The 13,651-nt window shown below is 42.4% G+C and overlaps 1 protein-coding gene across 1 annotated transcript in view; it reads left to right on the forward strand.

Moving 5' to 3' along the window:
• The window catches only part of ENOX1 (ecto-NOX disulfide-thiol exchanger 1), a gene marked incomplete at its 3' end in the record, with an annotated part of 119,387 nt that extends 107,548 nt beyond the window's left edge, over positions 1-11,839 (forward strand). Inside the window, exons 10-11 of the mRNA XM_010290712.1 lie at positions 6,911-7,018; positions 11,783-11,839. Coding sequence (XP_010289014.1) covers positions 6,911-7,018; positions 11,783-11,839 — 165 coding nt within the window. The remainder of the gene's footprint in view (positions 1-6,910; positions 7,019-11,782) is intronic.
• Between the last annotated feature and the right edge of the window lie 1,812 nt (positions 11,840-13,651).

Genomic DNA, 13,651 nt, shown 5'->3' on the forward strand with positions numbered 1-13,651 from the left:
GATTTTCATCCTCTTCCATTTGGCAAACTCTAACTTATTTTTATTACTATAAAGTTAAAAAAGACACAGCAAGGTTTTACTTGAGAAAAAAAGGAATAAAACCTCAGAAATTGCTAGCATTAGTGAGTGTTTTAATTTTTAGGTAAATTCTGCAGCCCTTTCAATGCCTGTGATTTCATACTTTTTAAATCTCTGATTCTAGTGTAGTTTAGGGAAAAAACGCTGCACTTTTGCACAAGTGAGAACTGCTTCCTAGGGTTACTGTTTAGTCTTCCAGCCTTGGTTTCATTGGGACTGAAAAAGGCGGCCTTGGTTGGGATGCATCCTGCCTATTTAAGGCACATAAGTATTGCCTTCTGTTTAGGCACCTAGTGAACCAGACCTCTCCATTTTTCCTGTACATGGATATATTTCCTATAGGTAGTAAGTGGAGGGTAATATGCTGCCCCCAGACATTATACGGACAGGAGAATTCAGTTTGCCTGAGTTCACTAAGTGTTTAAGAGTTGGCTCAGTTAGGCTGTGTAAGACCATCACCCCTCTTTCGCATACTCATTTCAGAAGAGTGCAACAGATCTTTTCTGGACACTCTGCAGCTACTCCAGAAATGGGAGAGAGGCTGTGCCTCCTTCCCGTGGCTGAACAGGCTGGGTTTGCTGAAACTGCCTGCACAACCTGTGATCAAAGTCAGCGCTCCCACCTCAGAGCTGTTCTTTCGTTTGCTCTTCTTTACTTCCCTTCCTTTAAGGTCTGTGTAACTTTTTCATACTCCAAGCAGCTGTAGAGAAAACCATAACCAAAGAGCAGGGGCAGGACCATTCAGCAGTATAACTGCTAAACTTGTGGCAAATGCTCGTTTTCATTTTCATTATTCTGCCAGCTTTACAGTATCTTAAGTACAGCCTCAGGCCCTGTGGTCTCTTCTGATCTGCCTCCCTTTTCTTAGCATGCTAAGTTGATGGCTTCATGCTGGAAACCATGCTTTCCTTCTGAGACCCTTCTCTGTCCTGCTAGGCTCAGTGTGTGACCACACTTCTAGATACGTCCGTAATTTATATTTAAATTTACACATGTAACACTGCCTTTTGGGGAGCAATGAAGAACTGCGGGCAGGGAGGAGGAGAAGAAAGAGGAGGAGTATTTCATGGCTGCACAGTGGTACACAACAGCAAGCTATTACTTTCCCTTTAGGGCGTCTCATATATTTTGGGGCACTCTGTGTTGTTCGGTTGTTAACATTCTTGGCCATGCTGGCACCGCATTGTACACAGTCTGAGTAATTCAGCTGGCTTCAATAATGCCATCTATATTTAAAGTTTCAGAAGCTGCAAAGACTGATTTAAGATGGTAATTTTCTGTCTGCTTTTTTGAGATCTACGCAATATAGGCAGTACTGAGCTGTCTCTGACAGGGATGCAGCACTGGAGGTGGGATGTGTGAAAAAAAACAAAATAAAACATACATACCCTTCCCCCAATATAAAGAAATTAGCTACCCACTTATGTACAGGGAAGATTTTGTCCTCATGAATGAAGGAAGCTTAACACTGGAGAGCGATATTTACCATTTCTATACATAGCATCTCCAGAGCTGCCACTGGAAACAAGCAAGCTGTATTGCATTTTTTTGTCTGAAATGCATTGATTTGATCTCTGGAGAGACAACCTGTAAGTTATTTTTTATTTCTTTCCTGTCTCCTCTCTGGAAATGCCATTAAAAGGATATCAGTGGCGTCTAGCAGTCTGATCTGGACCTACTACACTGCTTTATCCCTTAGGGACAACCTGGAAGCCATGGTGACAAATGGTTTTGGTTGCATGTAGTCCAGCTGAGCCTCCAGACTGATGCTGGTGGAGCTCTACGCTGTGCAGACGCTTCTCCCTAGGATCCTCAGAGCTGCTGTGAGCACCGTGAGATGCTTTTCTGCTTCCTGACACTGGGATTTTGGGTCATGGAAAAGACTCTTGCATACCTTGTAGGGGACCCTCAGAGACATAAAGAATTGCACACTGGGGACCACTGGGAAGGCAACAGAAGAATGAACCAGGAATTTCCTGGCTGTGTGACCAACAAGTTGCTACTTTGCCTGAGGAAACTGGGGAACTGCTGTCTGAATGCCATGCCTGTGCCACAAAGTTGGGGACATCAGGGCTTAAAGGGAATGGCCAGAGAGGTGAGACAAGGTTGAAGGAAGGGACACTTTGATAGCTGTGCTGGCAGTAGCTCTGGGACAAGCCAGCAGGATATAACAGGTGGGAAGCCAGGTAGCAAATGCTGTGTGGGTGGGTGGCCATGGGGGGAAGCTCTGGCAGAAACGCTGGATGAGATAGCAAAGTAGGTGGAACAGTATCAGAACAGCACAGACATTAAAATCAAGAACAATTTAATTGATTGAGGTGTACACTTGCAAGCAATCTGAAGGGCAGAAGAAATAGCTATAGGATCAATTTTTAATAAGAACATTTATGTGAAAAACAAAATAATTTTAAATAATTAAATACCATCATCTTGGCATCATTCATTACAATCTTTACAGAGAGGCTGTCTGTTAATAAGCAGGCATGACAGCAGTCCGTGTTATGAAACTTGCCTCATTCCTGCCAGTATAAAATCCTCTTCCCATTTGCTTCTAATTTTGCCAAACATCACGTGTTTGTGCTGAAATTTTTCAGGCTGTTCATCTGTCTCAGACTGATATTTTTTTTTACTCAAAGCTATTTCTTCATTTTCAAAAATGAAACCAGAAGGGAAAAATATGCTGTTTGGCAGGTATAACTCCTTGTTACAACTTCCTGGTGGTGGCATCAACCACTCAGGAAAAAGAAATCTCAGAACCTGACCCATGTAAAATGAGCAGGTTCTGCAGCTTTTGGAGATAAATATGAGGGAGAGAAAAAAAAAGAAGGTTAAACACCTGGGGGATGGCTACAAGGTTTAAAAAAATTCTAGTGTCTTTGGGGGTTGGATGGGAAGGTCCCAGTTCTGTGAATGAAAAACCTTATGTATGAGTGGGAACATGGTACCTTTGTTACAGATACTCTGTTTTCCACTCCCATTAAAATAAGACCCATTTGCTGTCTTTGAAAACATAAGCCTACGCACACACAGTAAGCCTGCAGTAGTTGACAGCAGTTGGGCCCATGTGAACCTCATGAGGTTCAACAAGGCCTTGGGTCAGGGCAACCCCCAGTACCAATACAGGCTGGGGGATGAAGGGATCGAGAGCAGCTCTGCCGAGAAGGGCTTGGGGGTACTGGTGGATGAAAAGCTGGACATGAGCCAGCAATGTGCCCTCGCAGCCCAGAAGGCCAACCATCTTCTGGGCTGCATCCAAAGCAGCGTGGCCAGCAGGTCAAGGGAGGTGATTCTGCCCCTTTACTCCCCTCTGGTGAGACCCCACCTGGAGTCCTGCATCCAGCTCTGGAGCCCTCAGCACAGGAAAGACATGGACCTGCTGGAGAGGGTCCAGAGAGGGGCCACAAAAATGATCCGAGGAATGGAACACCTCTGCTGTGAGAACAGGCTGAGAGAGTTGGGGTTGTTCAGCCTGGAGGAGAGGAGGCTCTGGGGAGACCTTATTGCAGCCTTCCAGTATTTCAAGGGGGCTTATAAGGAAGATGGGGACAGACTTTTTTGGAGGGCCTGTTGTGATAGGAAATGGTGTAATGTTTTAAACTAAAAGAGGGTAGATTTAGATTAGATATAAGTCTATGAGTGTTTCACCATGAGATTGGTGAAAGACTGACACAGGTTGCCCAGAGAAGTCGTAGATGCCCCATAGATCCCTGGAAACATTCAAAGTGAGGTTGAATGGGGCTCTCAGCAATCTGATCTAGTTGAAGATGTCCCTGCTCATTGCAGTGAGGTTGGATAGATGACCTTAAAAATCCCTTCCAATCCAAACTATTCTATGACTCTATGACAGTTTAAACATTAATACTGCTGGAAGGTTTTATCTCATATCAAGTGTACTGCAGCTCATACTGCAACCAGAATGCACATGCTCTTACTATGGGGAGACTGAGCATCTTGGATGTTTTCCTGGGATTCCTGCTCATGGCTGGTCCAGAGCCAAATACAAAGGTGCAGAGCAGAGAGCATCTCTCTCTCTTGTGCTCTCAGAGAGTGTCTTCCACACCACTTCCTCCCATACCCAGACAGTTTTGGAAAAATTGCCTCAATCACAAAACAGAAAAAGTTGGGATTAAAGGAAGAGGGATATAATTAGATTAAATCACAGTGGGAGATTGCAGTGGGAGATGTGAAAATAAAACAGCGGACGTTTGTAAGCCTGTCTGCGGTATGTAGAACTTGGCCATGGCAGAACCATGTGGAGGGTGCGGGTAGGATGGGGAAGGAGATTTCAGGTCTGGTGGAAAAGTAACAAGTTCAACCCATAAGTGAAACTTGATGTCCCATTGTAAAAGTCATTCAGCAGTGAAAAGGCTTTCCGGGGCAGAGACGGACTGAAAACTCACTTGAGATCTTCCAGATAGGAGTTTATACTGTTCAGAAGGATGGGCTCTAGGGTTTCTCCTAGAAGCTGGAGTAAAATCCCTGAATCGGGATGAAGGTACAGTCCGGACGGTGGTGATGTTCTCCTTGTATATGCATGGCTATTCACTTCCTTCAGAGGCTGTGGAGCAAACAACATTTCTTGTAAGATCCTCCTCAGACTCCCTAAGTACTTGTAGCACTGCACTGAGACAATGATAGTAATCAAATCCATGCTTCAAGGTTTCATCTGATTGCCTGGGAACACAAAGAAGGGCTTCGCTCCCCCATCACATAACTGGCTAGATGCATTCCTGGCTTGGTGTGAGGATCATTTCATTCATTGTGGTTCAGCCCTCTGAATCATCAGAGGCCGGCCACACTGTTGAGACAAAACTGCTTGAAGACTCTGCGGTGGGGAGCAAAGACTCCTTTCTCTTAACAATCCTTGCCATGTTCAGGTGTGTAAGGTCAAACAGGTTGCACCTGGGAAGGAGAGAACATTTCCCAGCCCGTATTAGGTGACACATCTGTTTACCAAACCTCAGGCGTCTCAGCTTGACCCTTCAAGGGTGTCAATGACCCTCAAAAGGGCTTATGCTATCTTTCTGGTGTCTTGTAGCTCTGCTTCTCTTCTGAGGATTGGAGTCCCTTTTTTCTAAACTGCAGATATCAGCTAGAGCTATCCTGGGTGAGGCTTAGTGGTCTGTAATAACAGGAGGTTACATGAGGTGACCAAATGGTCCCCTCGGGGCTAAAAGGTTATGAAATGTCTGGAAATTGTGCTAAGGACTTGCATGGGTATCAGTGTGTGACAGGTGACAGTATACACAAATTCAGTGTATCTTCTGCAAATGTAGGGAGTAGTACACAACAGGCAAAATGAACATAGACGTGAGGTGGCAATCCATCCCTGGTGAGGAAATGCCAGAAGCAGAGCTTCCCATGAAAAAGTTGGTTGGGCAAGAGTCTCAGTGGAACAGATCTTGTTATTTCATGTAAAATCTTGTAGTTTGAAACGCTCTTGTGCTGTGGTAGAGTGAATACACACAACTGAATGTCTTTTGGAGGCTCCCAGGGAGCAGTCCAGGTGGCAAGATCCATCAAAAAACCTAACCCAGCTGGACTGTAGAGTGTGTGAGATATAATCAGACATATACCCACATGTATTTTTACTTCAGTGGCTGAATTAATCCATCATATTGGTGTTCACTTACAACAGAAATACACTACCAGTAACTCCATCAGTCCCTGAAATGTCATCTGTTTCCAAGCAGCTCTGAAAATGATACTGCTGCCAAGTCCTTTGATGCCTGGGTCTCCCAGTGCAGTAGAACGAGGCCAGGGACTATTTCTAGGTTTGCTATCTGTAACTTAGCAAGATGCTGAACACCTGCAACATCAGTCTGAGTCAGAGTTACCAGTCCTAAGCACAAGCATAAACTAGGCTTTAGATACTTAGATACATAGTTAGATCAGTAACGCAAGTTAGTACAGGAATTCCTCATCCAACTACGCCTTAAAAAGGAGTGTGCTTACAAGTAATATGTTGCCCCAGCAAATCAGAGTTTTCTTTCTTGATCACTAAGGGAAAACGCCATAAACTCCTTTTTAATCTCATGTTTATCTCCCTTGCTCTTCAGCAGTGTCTAACATTCATCACATCAATACAAAAATACATAATCGTTTCAGAATTAATTAAATCTACTGACCTGCTCTTGACAGTCACAATAAATCTAGGCAGAACCTAAAGCTAGCCAAGACCAGGGGACGTGGGCTTTTAAAGATGTCCCTACATCCCAGAATAGGGTTTGGTCATAGCTTTTCTGTTTTGACAATTCGGATCGGCAGACTTCCTGGCTGATATATTGATTATAGGACATCAGTCTTCCTGAACTAATAAAATATCACAGCACAAGGGGAAAAAAAGAAAGCTTTTGTCCTCTTGGCAACTCAGTGTGAAAGCTTTCCAGAATATTGCTTTGCATAGAATGAAAATGGCTGTGGGCCAATGACTAATTATATTAAAGGGCTGTGCTTTTAAATTGTTTATGTACCATAGTGTTTACCCTAGCATTATTAAAACCACCGCATATGCTTCTACAAATAAGATTTTGGTTCAGATGAATGTGACAGTCGCTCTGTGGGTGATATACTGTACCAGGAGTTTCTACTTTAGTGTAGCAAATAGCTTAACACACATTAACAGATGCACTACTCGTGGACCACTGCTGCAGAAGGAGATGCAGATGAAAATAATTTACCTCTGGTCCATTTAGACACAGCAGATTATGCAACAATAATAAATGTAGGAGCAGGCTGCAAAGCGTTGTTTGAAATGAGGATTTATCAAACAGGATTTAAAACTGCTTTGGATCCAGATGGTGCTAACCAGAAACTTCTTTTGTTTGTGCAGCAATTGCTGAGCATACAGGAAGAATTAAATAACAAAAAATCTGAACTGGAGCAAGCCAAGGAAGAGCAAACACATACACAAGCGATGCTTAAAGTCCTGCAGGAACAGGTAAGTGCTGTTGGTGGGATTAAAATGCTAGTTTAGGCATGCTCAGGAGATGGAGGACTCATGGCTTCACCTCCAAAATCCATAGGAGTTTGACCGCTGACTGTGCTGTGAGCAAGACATAACCTTATGTGGCCTGTTTGGCTGTTCCGATTAGCATTTGTGAAGGCAGCTGAGGCTAACACAGAGTTTGAGAAACCACAGTGAAAAGGGACCCTTATTTTATACTATCTAATATTGAATTTCATGTCTTGAGTAACATTTCCTCTTACGTTATTCTACATAGATATCAGTGATGCATGTTTTCACTCTGAATTAAAAAAAAAAAAAAAAAAAGTTGTGAAAGTTAAATATACCTGAAAAGTAAACATATTTAAAAGAACACAGCTCTTTCTTTTAAGATATTGAAGAAAAAGAGCTTGGCATCTCCTGTGTTATTCATACAGATGAGAGTAAACAAAAACCTTTCTCATAATGGCAAAAAAAAAAAAGTAGTTATCAAAGCAATTATTTAAGCAGTGAGCAGCAAAACCCTGTAAATCTGATTATACCTTCTTTGATACTAAGGTGTTCTATGACACTGAGATGCGTATTTGATAGTATTGCACGGTAGCATGGTAAGATGGATAGTTACACAACAAAAAGAAAATCTGGTGCTAAATCTGTAAATCTGGAGATGAAACAGTGCATTTTGTGCAAGCACAGTGTGCACAAATACACGTTGTCTGTACAGACCACATGGCTTGGACACACTGAAATCACAAGCCCACACCCGTGCTGCGCAGGCACGGTCTCTGCTTTGAGACCTTATTTTAATCCTTTCTATATAAACTTTAAGCTGAAATTTTTAGTGAACTGGTTGAGTATTTGCAGTCTAAAGGCTGTGGGATCGCAATTGCTTAGATGGCAGAGATTCAAAATGCTGGTAATTCTTACGTTCAAGATTTTTCATCATGTATGTCTGAATATGTCTGCAAACAGATTTGTACATTTAATGTACATATTGGGAAAAGTAAATTATGCTTATTTCAGAATTTTTTAATGCTCATTATGAAAACTGTGACATTGTTCCACATCCAACATTTGTCTTTGAACATATCTAGTGACAACTATATTCTAGAAACTAATAATTTAGATTCTGTGAAAAATAAAGCTTTTATGTTCAGATACATGTTCTTAGCACTTACAGTTGCAAAGATAACGTTCTAAATGAGAGCTGGTGCAAGACTTACATAAAACGTCTTGAAGACTTACAAAAAAAATCAGGAAGAATGGATTTGGTAATGACGGAATATAAACAGAGAATCCACCAGATCTCTTGAGTTAATTGCATCTCATTTACATTTTTACAGGGCATTCAAGGTATAGCATTATAAAATATTTAAAAAAAAAGAAATAATGACATTTCATTAAGTTATTCTATATCTTGGTAGCAATTAAATGCTGCAAAAACCTGTAGGAAGATCTTACAATGCTAGGCCCCAGTAGGGACCACCAGGGCAGACTTTTGGATCTCTGCAGACTCCTACTAATTGCAAATCAAACGTGCGCTCATGCTAGGCAGACAGACGAAACTGTAGCTGGAAGAAAGGCAGGATGGATCTGCATTTCTTTTGAGAATTAGCTCGGAAACACACCTAAGGCCAAGACCGTAAGTAGCCAGAATTCCTAAGGAGCGCTACGCAGCCAGTGGGCTTCTCCAACAACCCTGAAGCGATTCCAAAACTTCCCAGGATGGCAGAAGCCGTGGCAATAATGTCCCCCACTTGCCAAGGCTCACAGCTTTCATTTGCAAGCAGCACAGCTCCTCTGTGTGTTTTGTCCACAACGGGTATGGAGAATCATCCGGCGGAGTCAGGTAAATATGAACATTTCTTTCAAAAACAAATAGCGCCGGGCTCCCGCCTCGATTGTATGGCTTGGTTTTGTGAATAGTTTGCTAAAATCCGCCTTTTCATCTCAAGCTGGCAGCGGGATCCCACCCTGCGTGGGGAGGTGCAGCTGTGTCTGCGCGCGTCTGCTGGCTCAGCGCGTCTCGCGCGCATCCAGTTGTACCAACCCAGCTGTGTCCAGGCTGGGACATCCCGCTGGGAGAAGTCCCAGTTGCTTGTGCACCATATTGCATTACCGTAGCCAAAGGGCTTCTGGATCAGATCCGGCCCGTGGCCGCCAGCTCTGGTTGCCAGAGGGATCCATGCCCACTGGTTTGAGTCAGACCTACCCCACCGTGGCATGAGACATATCCGAGACTTCTAACTCCTCAACCCTTCTCCTTTGCTTCCAGGCAGGCCCTTGGTTGTTAGTGGCACTAGGTCAGTGTGTTGCCTCAGCATGCTTTCTGCTGGTAACATCACACTCGCCACCGACCCGTGATGGAGCCTGCCTAGGGCGTAAGGCAAGTCCTGTTTTTCCAATATTGTATGTTTTTCTGAGGTTCCTATTCCAAGATTTCACTTTTTAGGATATGAGAGAAGAACATAATTTAAATTTGAATTTAGAAAAAAAAACAATATTGGAAAAAAAGGGACTTTACCCCTTTAGTCTGGGGGAATGCAGCTGCACATTTTCTACCCCCAAGTTTTCCACCATTATCTCCACCAGTTCACCTTCACATCCTGCTGCAGCAATCCTGGTGTAGAGGTGGATTCTAGCACCTTCTTGCCTGAGCTCTGGCATCCTTTTCAAAGCCTGGCACACAAAAAAAAAGATTGAAATGCTCAAGCAACCTGTCTGCATTACGGTTAGATTAACCGGTGGAGCAGTGCTGGGGCAGTGCTGGTGGGAAACCATGGTGGGGTAAAAGCCTGCCAGACCAACGTAGGCCAGAGGCTGAGCCCACTCTCCCGTCAAACACACGTGCGGGTGACGGGGAGGTGGTATGTCACCAGCAGGATGCACGCCGAGCGTTGCCCAAGGAGCCGGCAGCCACCAAGGGGTGGCGGCACTCTGTCAGCCTGGGAAAGGAAAGGCGAAAGGTAGGTCATGAGCAGCACTCCTCGAGGGCTCAGGACGTGACGTGAGCGTGAAGAGCAGTTTTACACACCCAAGCACGCTCTCCTGACCTCATATGCAGACGAGTGATTCAGCTGTACTCAACAGCACTGCTCACATAAGGTGAATTTCTATAATGAAGAATTGGCAGAATCGGGTAAATGCTCTTTTAGTCTCACCACGATGCAGAAATACCTAACTTTGGTGCTTGGCTGCAAGTAGCCATCTCGGCTTGTTCCTGCCAGCCACTCTCACAGTGAGGTGGTTTCACAGGATGGTTATTTTTTCCAGTGCAGGGAAAACATGTAGCATTCATTGGAAATGCATCACCCTGCTGTCAGTATAAATTCCAGACTTTTCGAGGGTATTGAAAGATGAGCATCAGTGAATTGAACCAGGACACCTGATGAGCCTGCAGTCCCCAGCTGTTCTTTGCACTGCTTTATCAGGGATTACCACCTTCCCTCTCCTTCAGGACCCGTTTAGTGGCTCCAGCAGCAGCTCCTGAACTGGTGCAGTTTACAGCCCTGCGTAATGAGGTACGCAGAGACCGTGGCCTGCTTACCTTAATTGTCACATGGGAAACTGTGAGAAGCCGGGAACTCAATCACACACAGTTTACCTGTTGCTGCCACACGGCAAAAAGATGATGGAGATAACCTAGCCACCCTAGGGTGGTAGTCCTCCAACACTTCTGAGTCAGACACCTAATGGAAACATGACAGTGTTCCATGTCCTGGATTTTAGGACTGTTGCCATTCAGGATCACAGCTGTATCATTAACAGTTACGTCAACCCCAGCTTCTTTGGCAAAAAACAAGGAATGCAGAGGAAAGTTCTGTTTATTGTTCCCCATCTTCCCTCCACCCCAGATATCTATTCTGAATTAAGTTAGAATAAAAGCATGACTCTTCAGAGATTTACCAAAAGAGTAAATGGTTCTGAGCACTTCATTTAAGTGTACAAACCTCCGTGGCTTATAGGCTCAGGAGAGCTGCAGTGTCTCCTCCTTTCTGTGTTTGCTCAACCACAGGATGAACAACTGCATATTTTACTGTGGCTTAAGATGGGAGCTAGAACATTTCTTAAATCTCTTGGGAATGATTTTTACAATCCCCAGTGTAACCCTGGATTTTCCCCAAAAAGCTAATCCAAGAGGAAAAAAAAAGTTTTGGATCAAACCATACATCTGGAATTGGCAGTGTCTCCTCACCTCTTCCTGCCACTGGTTAAATAAAAGAGCTGATCTTCCCTTCACCTCTGTTTCTGTCATACCCGGGAGCCATATCAGTTATTTAGGTGCTTCCTTCCTAGGAAGGAAACGTACAGTAGGACTTTGGCATCTTGAACAGCTCAAAATATATCATACAAAAGTAATCATTAGCAAAACACTATTTAGCTAGTGGCAACTTGCAAATATTGTAAAGTTTAAATTAATAGCAACAAGAATGGGAAATGAAATAGTTTATTATTCTTGAGAGTCAATTCTGTACACTTTTTATGCCTTGAAACTACTTTCTAATCTTATTATTTAAAAAATAATGACCCAGTCTTATTATTTTTCTTTTTTTTTTTCTTTTTGCCAACCTATCAAGCCTTAAGTGTGTTAGTTTCAAAATGGTTTGAGCAAAAACCCATTAGAATTATATGCTCCATCTGTTTTTCTCATTGGAAGCTTTATAAAATGCTCCTTCAAATAAATCAAAGATAACTGTGTGAAATACTCAAGTAATGTGCTTGTTTTGTTCTGTTTTGTTTTTTGTTTACTCTTTGCAGTTAAAAAGCGCCAAGGAATTAGCAGAAATCAATGGGCACGATGAATCTCAGGCAAATGTAGGTACAGCTATCCATGTATAGGTTTAGATATATATATGCATGCATATGGCCTCAAATTTACTATTTATGTCTTAAAGCTGATAGAACGGATGAATGATTTGCACATCAGGTTTGAAGTGTCTGGTTTTTTTCCTGAAGCCACAGGTTCAAATCCCAGCAAACTTAATTTCGAGGTAGATAAATTGGGTTCCGTGCAATTTACTTTGTAGGATTTATTTGGATGAGACTTTAACAACCAATGTCCTACTTGCTGTATGTGGGTGTTAAAGATACCATGGAAACGACTGCAAGAGAAATGCTTTGCCTTAGTGTCCTGTCCAGGATTACTCAAGCTACAAAGTTATACCGTTTGCCTTTGTGGCTGCCACCTTGCAGCTGAGCAAGCCGGGCCGTATTTCAGTTCTGAGTGAAGTGATTCATATACACGTGTATAATTTGAAAACAGCTAATTTGCACAAGAGGACGAAATTAATTCATTAAGTCATTATTTTCTCCAAAATCGTTACAGGACTTGTTAAGGTCATGTGTTTTAAAACCTGCTGCCAAAAAATGCTTCTGCTATTCCCTTAATGATTGCAGTCAAAACAGCAATTTGGGTAAGGGGAGAGAGAAAAAAAGGAAAACTTTCCTGCTGTGTTTGTCATCCAAACCGTGCAGCTTTGTGCTTTGTCATAAACGTATGAAAATTAAAACTGATGATATATGATATCTTCCTCCTAGCCAAGAGAACTAGCAACAGTCTGAACACTAATGTATTTTACCATCTATTTTAGTCAATGTGCTGTCTAATGGCACAGCCAGGAAAGCAGTTTTATTTTAAACCTGCATGGAAGGTTTTTGTGAACTGCTTTGTGATAAGGAAATGTTGTCCTCTCTTTTTTAATCCTTTCCTGAATCGCATTCATTGTGGCCTGTTTCTGCAGTGCAGTCGATAGAGCCTCATAGCTCTCAGCATTTGGACAGGAGACATCCGATATTGTCTGATAGCTCCAGCAAATCTGCAATTGCAGTCTGTCTGCACAGGATCTCATGGCCCCTTTGAAAGATTCTGTTTGCAAACCAAAATAAAGACATTAATCCACTCATGATCTTGAAATGCTCACATTTGCTACCTAAAAGCTTGTCTTTGTACAACAGCTGGTTGCAGGTTTCCTAAAGGAATTTAGAATTGTAAGACTTAAACTTTCTAAAGGAACTTGCTTCCTCTCCAAAAATGTGGATGAAATGATGTTTGGCAAGATTGAAATGTTTTAAAGGAAAATTACCTAAATGCTTCAATTTTTACATTCGGGCTTATATGTAACTGGATAAAACTGAAGAGCCCGAAAGTCTTATTTTTATATAATACAAAGATTGAAATAGCATTAAAATGAAACATTTCAATTGCCTAAATAGAGTGTTTCAGTACATCATTCCCAGATACCTAAAACAAAATATTTCAGAATCTTTGTTTAATGGTAAATTTTTCAAAATGTAATGTCTTGTTCCAGTTTGTAATTGCAGGAATTGGTTAAATGCCTGAATTTTCCATAGAATAGAAACTCTATTTTCTGCTCCTCTGTGCCTTGAGCTCTTTGCATGATGATCTCATAGCTGTATTAGACTCCTAAGAAAAGAAGTCAATACCTAACTTAATGGTGAAGAGGGAAACCAGAAAGCTACAATTATTAAGTCACAGTTGCAGCCATGTATTCAAAAATTATGCCACCATGAAATCAGACAAGACATAGCAGCATAAATGGAAATAGAGAAATACAGGGAAAGAATAGATGATAAAGTAATTGCTACAGTAATGAACTTTGTAAAATG

This window comes from Phaethon lepturus, unplaced genomic scaffold (assembly GCF_000687285.1).
Source record: "Phaethon lepturus isolate BGI_N335 unplaced genomic scaffold, ASM68728v1 scaffold1427, whole genome shotgun sequence".
Classification (NCBI taxonomy): Eukaryota; Metazoa; Chordata; class Aves; order Phaethontiformes; family Phaethontidae; genus Phaethon; species Phaethon lepturus.